At 45.7% G+C, this 12,679-nt stretch overlaps 2 protein-coding genes across 4 annotated transcripts in view; both read right to left on the bottom strand.

The window, feature by feature from the left end:
* Window positions 1–7,036: 7,036 nt before the first annotated feature.
* LOC120028811 (proline-rich protein 36-like) lies at window positions 7,037–10,092 on the bottom strand. Of its 3 annotated transcripts, none has more exons than XM_038974051.1 (2): window positions 9,630–10,092; window positions 7,037–9,067 (listed from the first exon to the last, which is right to left on the bottom strand). In XM_038974051.1, the coding sequence occupies exons 1-2, from the start codon at window positions 9,954–9,956 to the stop codon at window positions 7,271–7,273; spliced, it is 2,124 nt and encodes a 707-aa protein (XP_038829979.1). In that variant the 5' UTR covers window positions 9,957–10,092; the 3' UTR covers window positions 7,037–7,270. The 3 variants fall into 3 exon arrangements, with proteins under 3 accessions (XP_038829979.1, XP_038829980.1, XP_038829978.1); XM_038974052.1 differs by having other exon boundaries at window positions 7,037–9,032; window positions 9,630–10,085; XM_038974050.1 differs by having other exon boundaries at window positions 7,039–9,382; window positions 9,630–10,069.
* A 162-nt stretch (window positions 10,093–10,254) lies between these two features.
* The window catches only part of LOC120028809 (chordin-like), a 28,978-nt gene continuing 26,553 nt past the window's right edge, over window positions 10,255–12,679 (bottom strand). Inside the window, exons 18-21 of the mRNA XM_038974049.1 lie at window positions 11,799–11,902; window positions 11,384–11,641; window positions 10,788–10,881; window positions 10,255–10,611 (exon numbers count right to left, since the gene is read on the bottom strand). Coding sequence (XP_038829977.1) covers window positions 10,547–10,611; window positions 10,788–10,881; window positions 11,384–11,641; window positions 11,799–11,902 — 521 coding nt within the window. The 3' untranslated portion in view covers window positions 10,255–10,546. The remainder of the gene's footprint in view (window positions 10,612–10,787; window positions 10,882–11,383; window positions 11,642–11,798; window positions 11,903–12,679) is intronic.

Here is a 12,679-nt window from a genome sequence, read left to right as displayed (position 1 = left end):
AGCTTACTGTTCTGACTTGGTGGTGTACATGAAGCCTATAGCCTGTTTTAGAGAATTGTAATCATTAAATATTGTAAGAGCTTTCATTGTCTGCGTATATGCCCCCTTTATTTATCCTACGATTCTGACTTGGTGTACAGGGAGCGGCCCATGTTCTGAATTCTGTCGCTGTACATTTCAAAGTGCTGAACAAATAGTTATACTGACTACATCCGTCCTAGCCCGCTCATTAATGTCTTACTAAAAATTATCGATTGCCTCTTATCCGCTCGTCGTCCCCTTATGTCATAGTTTGCACATCTCAATTGTCAGTAGAAACCACATTTGTTTAAGCAAGTCAGCCATATCAGCTATGTTTTTTTAAGGCAGTAAATTAGGCTGAATGAACTGTTTCGCTGCCAGACAAGGCTCCACTGATAGCCAGGTGTAGCAGTGGTAAGGATTCACTCCATTGTGTTGGTAGAGTTAGAAAGTAATAAAGGAAAATATTTTTTTTTAAATAGAAATGTGTATATATACAGTACCAGTCTAAAGTTAGGACACACCTACTCATTCAAGGGTTTGTCTTTATTTGTACTATTTTCTACATTGTAGAGTAATAGTGAAGACATCACAACTATGAAATTACACATATTGAATCATGTAGTAACCAAAAAAGTGTTAAACAAATCAAAATGTATTTTATATTTGAGATTCTTCAAAGTAGCCACCCTTTGACTTGATGACAGCTTTGTACAGTCTTGGCATTCTCTCAACCAGCTTCATGAGGTAGTCACCTGGAATGCATTTCAATTAACAGGTGTGCCTTGTTAAAAGTTCATTTGTGAAATTTCTTCCCTTCCTTCAATCAGATGTGTTGTGACAAGGTAGGGGTGGTACATAGAAGATAGCCCTATTTGGTAAAATACCAAGTCCATATTATGGCAAGAACATCTCAAATAAGCAAAGAGAAACGACATTCCATCATTACTTTAAGACATGAAGGTCAGTCAATGAGGAAAAACAATCAAGCGCTAAGATGAAACTGGCTCTCATGAGGATAGCCACAGGGATGGATGACCCAGAGGTACCTCTGCTGCAGAGGATAAGTTCATTAGAGTTACCAGCCTCAGAAATGGCAGCCCAAATAGATGCTTCACAGAGTTCAAGTAACAGACATCTCATCATCAACTGTTTAGAGGAGACTGTGCGAATCAGGCTTTCATGGTCGAATTGCTGCTAAGAAACCACTACTACAGGACACCAATAAGAAGAACAGACTTTCTTGGGCCAAGAAACATGAGAAATGGACATTAGACCTGTGGAAATCTGTCCTTTGGTCTGATGAGTCCAAATTTGCGATTTTTGGTTCCAACCGCTGTGTCTTTGTGAGACTCAGAGTAGGTGAGCGGATGATCTTTGCATGTGTGGTCCCACGTGAAACATGGAGGAGGAGGTGGGATGGTGTGGGGTGCTTTGCTGGTGACCCTGTCTGTGATTCATTTAGAATTCAAGGCACAGTTAACCAACATGGCTCCCACAGCATTCTGCAGCGATACGCCATCTCATCTGGTTTGGGCTTATTGGGACTATCATTTGTTTTTCATCAGGACAATGACCCAGCACACCTCCAGGCTGTGTAAGGGCTATTTTACCAAGAAGGAGAGTGATGGAGTGCTGTATCAGATGATTGTGGCCTCCACAATCACCCAACCTCAACCCAACCTCAATCCAATTGAGATGGTTTGGGATGAGTTGGACTGCAGAGTGAAGGAAAAGCAGCCAACAAGTGCTCAGCACTCTAGGGGCCAGTTTAGGGGGGGGGGGTGCGAGTTGCTCCCAACACACTCATCCAACATATTACTATTTTGCAAAAAAATAAATTACATTTTAGTCTCTAAACAAGTGGACTATCTATCTTAAGGCTTTCCTATTTGTATATTTAAAAAAAAATTATAGATCTAACTTCATTTAAATATATCTTCAACTTTTAAAAATAAATTGGGGGGGATTAAAAACCTCTCTAGGATAGGGGGCAGCATTTTCATGTTTGGATATAAAGCATACCCAAATTCAACTGCCAGCTACTCATCCCCAGAAGATAAGATATGCATATTATTATCAGATTTTGATAGAAAACACTCTGAAGTTTCTAAAACTGTTTGAATCATGTCTGTGAGTATAACAGAACTTATTTAGCAGGCGAAACCCCGAGGACAAACCATTCAGATTCTTTTTGTTTTTGATGGATTTTCAATGGATTTCATTGGGAATACAGATTTCTAATTGACCTTCTTGCAGTTCCTACCGCTTCCAATGGATGTCAACAGTCTTTAGAAATTGGTTGAGGGTTTTTCCTTTGTGTAATGAAGAAGTACGGCCATCTTGAACGAGGGTCACTCGAAGTGTCCTGTCTGTTAGAGGCGCGTGACCAGAAAGCATGCTACAGTTTGTTTTAATCCTGTATTGAACACAGATCATCCCGTCTTCAATTTTATCGATTATTTACGTAAAAAAATACCTAAAGTTGTATTACAAAAGTAGTTTGAAATGTTTTGGCAAAGTTTACAGGTAACTTTTGAGATATTTTGTAGTCACGTTTCACAAGTTGGAACCAGTGTTTTTCTGGATCAAACGCGCCAAATAAATGGACATTTTGGATATATATCGACGGAATTAATCGAACAAAAGGACCATTTGTGATGTTTATGGGACATATTGGAGTGCCAACAACAGAAGCTCGTCAAAGGTAAGGCATGAATTATATTTTTATTTCTGCGTTTTGTGTCGCGCCTGTAGGGTTGAAATATGCTTCTCTCTCTTTGTTTACTATGGTGCTAACTCAGATAATAGCATCGTTTGCTTTCGCCGAAAAGCCTATTTGAATTCTGACATGTTGGCTGGATTCACAACCAGTGTAGCTTTAATTTGGTATCTTTCATGTGTGATTTAATGAAAGTTAGATTTTTATAGTAATTTATTTGAATTTGGCGCTCTGCATCTTCTCTGGCTTTTGGCCAAGTGAGACAGTAGCGTCCTGCCTAAACTCAGATTTTTGGATATAAATATGAACTTTACCGAACAAAACATACATGTATTGTGTAACATGAAGTCCTATGAGTGTCATCTGATGAAGATCATCAAAGGTTAGTGATTAATTTTATCTCTTTCTGCTTTTTGTTACTCCTCTCTTTGGCTGGAAAAATGGCTGTGTTTTTCTGTGGCTATGTACTAACCTAACATAATCGCAAGGTGTGCTTTCGCCGTAAACCCTTTTTGAAATCAGACATATTGGCTGGATTCACAACAAGTGTAGCTTTAATTTGGTGTCTTTCATGTGTGATTTCATGAAAGTTTGATTTTTATAGTAATTTATTTGAATTTGGCGCTCTGCATTTTTACTGGCTTTTGGCCAAGTGGGACGTTAGCATCCCACATATCCCAGAGAAGTTTTAACTTACAACAATATCGTTTTGTTGAAATATCTCCAAATGTTGTGATGACACAGAGGACATTTTTTGTTGAGCAAGAGGGAAAGTGTTGGGGAAATAATTAGGTGATATCTTGTGGTCTTAACGTGAATTACGGGGGGGCAGTTACCCCCTAGTGCCCTACTCATTTCAGGGAGGGAAGGAATCCTCCAGGTTTTCTCCTAATAGGAGATAGTTGATTCATGAATGAAACAAACTTTAGGCCTATTAATTATTGCCATAAATCACCTGACAGGGAATTATAATTTCACTTCCCAATTCATACAGAACCTCCTAGGCGACAATAAAGCCATGAGAAAAATTATTTGCGTATAAAACTGAGAAAATACTGAAATTAGACTCAAATGTGCTGTACCTGGTGCATTAATCTCAACATTAATTGTTCTGTGACCTTGTTTTGCCCCACTGCATTGTTAAATTACACTCTGGGGCCCTCTATATCGTAAGCCAATGCAGTGTGGAGATGGGAGCGCGTGGGGACCCCACATTCAATAATGTAATTTGAATGTCCAAACCTATTATTGCCCTCTCACACTCTCTTTTAGTTAGCGCATGGCCAAAGCCCGTATACCACCTGAGATTCATCAAACAATGGAACAAATTTGGGACTGGAGAATTTATCACATAATGGACTTGAAGTGCTCTTGGGATTTCTATTGGTTGGTTACTCTGGTAGAAATATTTCCTTAGCTTAGAGTCATTAGGCTACTTGTAAAGAGCATTGGATACTCAAACGTCCACTTAAAGTCTCCCCATTCTCTCCTCTCTCTATACAGCCCTCAAACACCACTCCTTGCCCCAGCCCTGGATGAGGTGTCATGTCAAAGTCAAGTGAATCACTATGTGAGCCCCAGCATACAGAGGACCTATTCAACAATGAGAGATCAGACATTTTACGCAACTCATACCCGGTCATGTTTAATCAAATGTCAGCCAGTTTGCGCTCTTGTTTTCTATCCAGTCTCCTGTAATACTCACTCAGTCCAGCAGATGGCAATAAAATAATATTAAAACAATAATAAATACATAATCTGAGAGACTGCTCGGAAGTGGTCCCTATTTCCTCGTTACTCAGCTGGAATGGCCCTTGGCTCTCTCATGTCCCTGGAACTGTGGCACTCACAGACAAACTAATGTCTGAATGTCTAGTTTCCACAGTCCTTAATCTAACCCCAACCCTAAACCACAACAGTTATTGTATCGAGTGGTAAAGTTCATATAATATAACGTGCCAATCAAGAATTCACTCTATCTAGTGAAATCACTCAAACAAATCAAAGGGGTGTCCTGTGGCTTGATATAGCCTAGTAGTGAATGAACAACAACTTGATTGCAGTTTTCGTCAGCGACCATTAGAGGGCACAGTAGACTGCTGTAGGGGAACTCAACAGAAAGGACTGAGTGGATGAATGTAGTGTGTGTGTGCGTGTGTGTGTGTGTGTGCGTGCGTGCATGTGTGTGCGTGCGTGTGTGTGAACAGTGAGTGTTAGTAGCATGTGTGTTGCCGAGTTGCTAACTCCTGGTGATTTTAACAGCTGTTATCCTGCTGTTGTCGTTATAAGAGAGGGGTACAGTGTTAGTAATTAACGCAGTGGAAAACCCTCTCTGTCTTACTGTGTCTCTCTACCCTCTTCCTCTTTGGTTCTTTAACTCTCTCTCTCTCTCTTTCTCTCTGGGTTTGATGATGCAGGAGCCTTGTTTACTGGCCTCTCCCTTCGTATAACTTCTCCTCGAGAAAGTTAAACAGCCCTGGGTCACACTAGGACAACAACATCTCTCTCCTCCTCCTCCTCCTGTTCTTTCCTCTAAATCTCGCTCCCCATTCTCTCTCTCTATCTGCTCTCACACTATCTCTCTGCTCCTGTAACTTTCTCCTAGCCCAGTCTGGGTGGGGCTGTGTCCCTGGGTGTGCTGTAGCTATAGGGGGTTAGTGTGGAGCTGAGCCCTGTGCTGCCTGCCCGTGGCTCAGCTCAGGCCCAGAGATTTAAGAGGCTTTTCAAAGGCCCTGTGGCCCACAAAGCCACGTAGAGAGAGAGACAGGAGATGGAGAGAGAAAAATGAGAAAGGGGGGTAAGAGAGAAGGAGTGAAAACAGGAATGTGCAATGAAAATGCACCAACACCATGGCATGCAGATGCAGACCCACATCCCTCCCTCCCCAGTCAATCAGTAGACATGCCTCTGATCCAGGCTGTGGGAACAGAGCCATAGCTCCTCATTGTTGACCTTTGACCCTAGCCTCCAGCTGTATGGCTGCTGGCCGGTCAGCCGGCTGGCTGATGGCTTTACAACATGGCCTCTCTCTCTACTCTGCTCTCTGCTCTGTTCTCTGCTCTCTGCTATGGGAAGGTCAACAAATGCTACTGGGCACGCTCACAACCAGCTGGCTCTACAGTAGGAAGTGATTTATGTCAGTACTATTTACCTTGCCCATAGGGGGAGAGGTAGATGTTCAGTCTGTGTCGTTTGGCTGAATCAGTGTGCATGTGGCAGGTTGACGTTTGTTGTTATGAGTCTTGTCCTGGAGGCAGAACTGAACAATTTCCCTTTAGATAGGCCAGCTGCAAAGTCAAAATTGGCTATATTGTATAAATTAAGGAAAACAAACATGAGCTTTTTGGTCTTAATTTAAGGTTAGGGTTAGGCAGTAGGATTTGCAGTGTGGTTAAGGTTAGGTTTAAAAACACATTTTATGACTTTGTGTCCGTGCCAGCTAGGGACCACTCTGCAGAGCTGCTTCCAGAACAAGATTCGTGACGGAAAAATGCTAACCTGTGTGCACGTGTGTGTGTGTGTTTCTTCTTCAGGGGCAGATTGTGTGTTTATGTTCCAGTCTGTCTGTCCTTTGGCTGAGTCATTATGAGTGTGTGTGTGTGTGTGTGTGTGTGTCCATCAGGGGCAGAGTGCATTGAGGGTGCTGTAGAACACATGTGGTGTATGTCTATGGAACGGAGGAGAGGAAAATAAAGAGTGCCATCTGATGAAGGGTGGAGAGGGAGAGAGAGAGGGGAGCTACGTCTGTTTGTCACATTTCACCATTACTCAAATCCAGCTGGACAGAATGAGGGAGGAGGAGAGGGAGAGAAAACAGACAGATCAGAGGGAGAGAAAACAGACAGATCAGAGGGAGAGAAAACAGACAGATCAGAGGGAGAGAAAACAGACAGATCAGAGGGAGAGAAAACAGACAGATCAGAGGGAGAGAAAACAGACAGATCAGAGGGAGAGAAAACAGACAGATCAGAGGGAGAGAAAACAGACAGATCAGAGGGAGAGAAAACAGACAGATCAGAGGGGGAGAAAACAGACAGATCAGAGGGAGAGAAGTGTTCATAAGTGTTCATACATATACTGTACGTAGAGAGAGCAAGAGAGAGTGCAAGAGAGAGCGAGAGAGAGAATGCCAAATAAAGTTAGGAGAAGAAAAGTGGAACCAGTTGAAACGGGAAATGGAAGAGTGGAGAGAAGAAATCAAAGAGAGATAGAGATTAAGATAAAGGGAGAAGAGAGGAGGAGAGTGGAAAAGGTCATGGATTTCAACTAAATTGTCAAAAGACGATTTCTTACAAACAACTTTTATTTTTTCCTTCAAACGTTCAATAAATACAAGCAAAATTCATAAAAATAACAACACTAATACAAAGTATTATAAAATAATTATACATATTACTGAAATGAGAAACAGACAACCACATGAAGAGGTGCAATACAGGTCAATGGTACCAGACTCAGAGCTGCAAATAAATCTAAATCATGTGTTTATGTAAAGTTACTGTATATTCTAATCTCTTCAGTGAGCAATTAGAATAGATACTTGGGTGTGTTATGCTTTTCCAAGGGAAGAGTTCTAGTGGTGCTGACTGGATGGGATGACAGGGGGTATGTGTGGTGCTGACTGGATGGGATGACAGGACGTATGTGTGGTGCTGACTGGATGGGATGACAGGGGGTATGTGTGGTGCTGACTGGATGGGATAACAGGGGGTATGTGTGGTGCTGATTGGATGGGATAACAGGGGGTATGTGTGGTGCTGATTGGATGGGATGACAGGGGGTATGTGTGGTGCTGACTGGATGGGATAACAGGGGGTATGTGTGGTGCTGATTGGATGGGATGACAGGGGGTATGTGTGGTGCTGACTGGATGGGATGACAGGGGGTATGTGTGGTGCTGACTGGATGGGATAACAGGGGGTATGTGTGGTGCTGATTGGATGGGATGACAGGGGGTATGTGTGGTGCTGACTGGATGGGATGACAGGGGGTATGTGTGGTGCTGACTGGATGGGATGACAGGGGGTATGTGTGGTGCTGACTGGATGGGATAACAGGGGGTATGTGTGGTGCTGACTGGATGGGATGACAGGGGGTATGTGTGGTGCTGACTGGATGGGATGACAGGGGGTATGTGTGGTGCTGACTGGATGGGATGACAGGGGGTATGTGTGGTGCTGACTGGATGGGATGACAGGGGGTATGTGTGGTGCTGACTGGATGGGATGACAGGGGGTATGTGTGGTGCTGACTGGATGGGATGACAGGGGGTATGTGTGGTGCTGACTGGATGGGATAACAGGGGGTATGTGTGGTGCTGATTGGATGGGATAACAGGGGGTATGTGTGGTGCTGATTGGATGGGATGACAGGGGGTATGTGTGGTGCTGACTGGATGGGATGACAGGGGGTATGTGTGGTGCTGACTAGATGGGATGACAGGGGGTATGTGTGGTGCTGACTGGATGGGATAACAGGGGGTATGTGTGGTGCTGATTGGATGGGATGACAGGGGGTATGTGTGGTGCTGACTGGATGGGATAACAGGGGGTATGTGTGGTGCTGATTGGATGGGATGACAGGGGGTATGTGTGGTGCTGACTGGATGGGATGACAGGGGGTATGTGTGGTGCTGACTGGATGGGATAACAGGGGGTATGTGTGGTGCTGATTGGATGGGATGACAGGGGGTATGTGTGGTGCTGACTGGATGGGATAACAGGGGGTATGTGTGGTGCTGACTGGATGGGATGACAGGGCATATGTGTGGTGCTGATTGGATGGGATGACAGGACATATGTGTGGTGCTGACTGGATGGGATGACAGGGGGTATGTGTGATGCTGACTGGATGGGATGACAGGGGGGATGTGTGGTGCTGACTGGATGGGATGACAGGGGGTATGTGTGGTGCTGACTGGATGGGATAACAGGGGGTATGTGTGGTGCTGATTGGATGGGATGACAGGGGGTATGTGTGGTGCTGACTGGATGGGATGACAGGGGGTATGTGTGGTGCTGACTGGATGGGATGACAGGGGGTATGTGTGGTGCTGACTGGATGGGATAACAGGGGGTATGTGTGGTGCTGATTGGATGGGATGACAGGGGGTATGTGTGGTGCTGACTGGATGGGATAACAGGGGGTATGTGTGGTGCTGATTGGATGGGATGACAGGGGGTATGTGTGGTGCTGACTGGATGGGATGACAGGGGGTATGTGTGGTGCTGACTGGATGGGATGACAGGGGGTATGTGTGGTGCTGACTGGATGGGATAACAGGGGGTATGTGTGGTGCTGATTGGATGGGATGACAGGGGGTATGTGTGGTGCTGACTGGATGGGATGACAGGGGGTATGTGTGGTGCTGACTGGATGGGATGACAGGGGGTATGTGTGGTGCTGACTGGATGGGATGACAGGGCATATGTGTGGTGCTGATTGGATGGGATGACAGGACATATGTGTGGTGCTGACTGGATGGGATGACAGGGGGTATGTGTGATGCTGACTGGATGGGATGACAGGGGGGATGTGTGGTGCTGACTGGATGGGATGACAGGGGGTATGTGTGGTGCTGACTGGATGGGATGACAGGACGTATGTGTGGTGCTGACTGGATGGGATGACAGGGGGTATGTGTGTGGTGCTGACTGGATGGGATGACAGGACGTATGTGTGGTGCTGACTGGATGGGATGACAGGACAGATGACAGCCACCCGTGTGGCTTGTGGCTCAGTTGGTAGAGCATGGCGCTTGCAACGCCAGGGTTGTGGGTTCAATTCCCACGGGGGGACCAGGATGAATATGTATGAACTTTCCAATTTGTAAGTCGCTCTGGATAAGAGCGTCTGCTAAATGACTTAAATGTAAAAATGTAAATATGTGTGGTGCTGACTGGATGGGATGACAGGGGGTATGTGTGGTGCTGACTGGATGGGATGACAGGGGGTATGTGTGGTGCTGACTGGATGGGATGACAGGGGGTATGTGTGGTGCTGACTGGATGGGATGACAGGGGGGATGTGTGGTGCTGACTGGATGGGATGACAGGACATATGTGTGGTGCTGACTGGATGAGATGACAGGACATATGTGTGGTGCTGGTTTATCAGATAGACTGAGCATCGCTGACAATGTTTTGTGTGTGTTTCCATCTAGCCACCAAGTAAGTTTACTGTCTTGTATGTTTGGCCACTGTTTAGCAAGCATTTTTACCACACACACACACACGCGCACACGCACAGAAATCAATCAGTACAAACCATTTACAATTAACATCAATCTAACAATGCAAAGACCACCAACACATCCATTTTAACTAAGCAAAAAACCTTGTGTACCGGCATTCGAATATGAAGGGTAACTGTATGTGATTTTTGAAAGGGTGGGCAAAATTCATCACGAGGAAACAAAAGAACTAAAAACAAAACAAAAATTTCAAATTTCAAAGGAGAAACCAGTCAAAAGACACTGCTGCAGCAGCTGTGGTTGGTCCACTTCTGATCTCTTTTAGTTCCCTTCTTTCCATTCTCTTCCATGACACCTCAATACTACTCTTTCTTTTCCTCTGTCTTTCCTTCCTTCGTTACAATCCAGAGGCTGACTAAGGGGTGGGAGTGGACAGGGGGTTTGTGGGTTGGGGCTGGAGGGTTATAGGGGTCTTGATTTTAGGGGGTGTTAGCTGACCCAGTGTGCAGGTCTAGGTCTGCCCATGAGGGGATAGGTAGAGAGAGGAGGGGAGGGGGGCGTGGTGGGGGGAAGGTAGAAGTGGGGGATGCGGGTGGAGAGGGGATCTCAGCTCAGTGGCTCCAGCTGTTCTTCTTTTCCGGAACTTTTATCAGCTCCTCCTCTTCCTCTTTGGAATCTAAACAAAAGAGACAATCCAATATGAACTAATCAATGATTACTACATGAATCATCACTGTTTGAAAACATGTCATCAGGATTGAGAGCATGTCTCACTATTTCAAGCATGTGTCCTTGGATGCTCTGGCTAGGGAGCATGAGGGAGGATGGTGTATGTGTGTGTGTGCTTGTCACCTTGGCACTCAGGACAGCACATGCCCTCCCGGCGGGTGATGTTACTACAGGTCAGGACTGGACACTGTTTCCTCTGACACTTAGTCACACCATGCTGGAGAGAGAGGGAGAAAGAAAGAGAGAGAAATGAGGGAGGGAGAGACCGAGGGAGGTACATTAGGAATGCTCCTCACAATGCTGTGAAACCAGAAAATGCTCCACGCTTCTCAACTCCAAATCCCAGAGTTCCCCACACTGACACTGGAATTTTTCCCCAAGGGGTAAGGACCACACAAGTCCCCCCCATCCCTACAGCTATGAAGCTCAACCAAGTCTGAAACATCCCTACTCTCTGTACAAATATGTATTGAGCACAGTGGCATGGAAAAACTCCTTCAGTCAGAAGAAACGTTGAGTCTGGGTTTTTCTAAAGGTTCACTGAAACACAGTTCTACAGTGTTTTTTTCCTTTTTGGTCCATGGGGTTTAGGTCCAACAGTCTGAAGCTTTTTTGTCTTGAGTTTTGTTGCTTGGCAACAGGTCCAAACCCAGTCTTAAGTGTCTGTATTTTGTAAAAGACTTGTTCCTGACTGGTCCCTGACTCCCTGTAATACTCACGTCACACCAGCAGGTGATGCACTTCATCTCTCCCATCAGGGGCACACGGGGGTGCCAGTTGTCACTGTTCTGGTAGAAGTTCTTCCCAAACTTGCAGTGACGTGTCCCATCTGCCTGCATCATGTCAGCGTGCTCCAGGGGGGGGTTGTCTTCCTCCGGACATTCCTTACAGCAGTCTGAGGGGCTACGGCGTACCGGACGACTGCAGGTCAGGGCTGGACACGTCACCTTCTCACAGTGCACCTCGCCTGTCGCCCCCTACAGGAGTAGAGGAGGAAGGACACAATGGGAAATTAGCGTAATTTACTTTCAATTATAGGAAGCTGCAGAAAGATTATGTTTCTAATTATGTTTTGTTAGCATCACTTATCGACTTACATCATCCTAGCTGTGAAGAAATAACCTAGAGGCCTACCTTGCAGGTGCAGAGGGCACACTTGATGTAGCCAAATGGAGGGACGAATGGATGCCATGTAGACCCAGGAGCATGCATCTTCTGGTCCCCCTCAAAGTAACAACCTGAGTGAGTGAGTGAGTGAGTGAGTGAGTGAGTGAGTGAGTGAGTGAGTGAGTGAGTGAGTGAGTGAGTGAGTGAGTGAGTGAGTGAGTGAGTGAGTGAGTGAGTACGGGGGGGTTCAGAGGGATGAGAGAAATAGAGGACACTCTTAGCATTGGAAATGCATATCAATTTCAGAGGTAAAACGTATCTGTTGGCACAAAGAGACAGAGGGAACAGACAGAAGGAGAGGAGGGAGGGTGATGTAGAGAGACAAAACGAGTGCCTCCTGGCAGGGAGAGATAGAGGAACAGAGAAGGAGAGGAGGGAGAGTGATGTAGAGAGACGGAACGAGTACCTCCTGGCAGGGAGAGATAGAGGAACAGAGAAGGAGAGGAGGGAGAGTGATGTAGAGAGACAGAACGAGTACCTCCTGGCAGGGAGAGATAGAGGAACAGAGAAGGAGAGGAGGGAGAGTGATGTAGAGAGACGGAACGAGTACCTCCTGGCAGGGAGAGACAGAGGAACAGACAGAAGGAGAGGAGGGAGAGTGATGTAGAGAGACAGAACGAGTACCTCCTGGCAGGGAGAGATAGAGGAACAGAGAAGGAGAGGAGGGAGAGTGATGTAGAGAGACAGAATGAGTACTTCCTGGCAGGGAGAGATAGAGGAACAGACAGAAGGAGAGGAGGGAGAGTGATGTAGAGAGACGGAACGAGTACCTCCTGGCAGGGAGAGATAGAGGAGGGAGAGTGATGTAGAGAGACAGAACGAGTACCTCCTGGCAGGGAGAGATAGAG

Source organism: Salvelinus namaycush, chromosome 34 (genome assembly GCF_016432855.1).
Source record: "Salvelinus namaycush isolate Seneca chromosome 34, SaNama_1.0, whole genome shotgun sequence".
Lineage (NCBI taxonomy): Eukaryota > Metazoa > Chordata > Actinopteri > Salmoniformes > Salmonidae > Salvelinus > Salvelinus namaycush.
The sequence above is the reverse complement of the archived record's forward strand: the minus strand, read 5'-3'. Positions and strand labels throughout refer to the sequence as shown.

Excerpts from the sequence above, each read along its gene's own strand:
- LOC120028811 (XM_038974050.1), bottom strand. The coding sequence starts at position 9,956 with ATGCTTGCTAAACAGTGGCCAAACATACAAGACAGTAAACTTACTTGG. Across the intron at positions 9,383-9,629 it reads CCATCCAGTCAGCACCACAC|ATACCCCCTGTCATCCCATC; the intron begins ATATTTACATTT and ends AGCACCACACAC.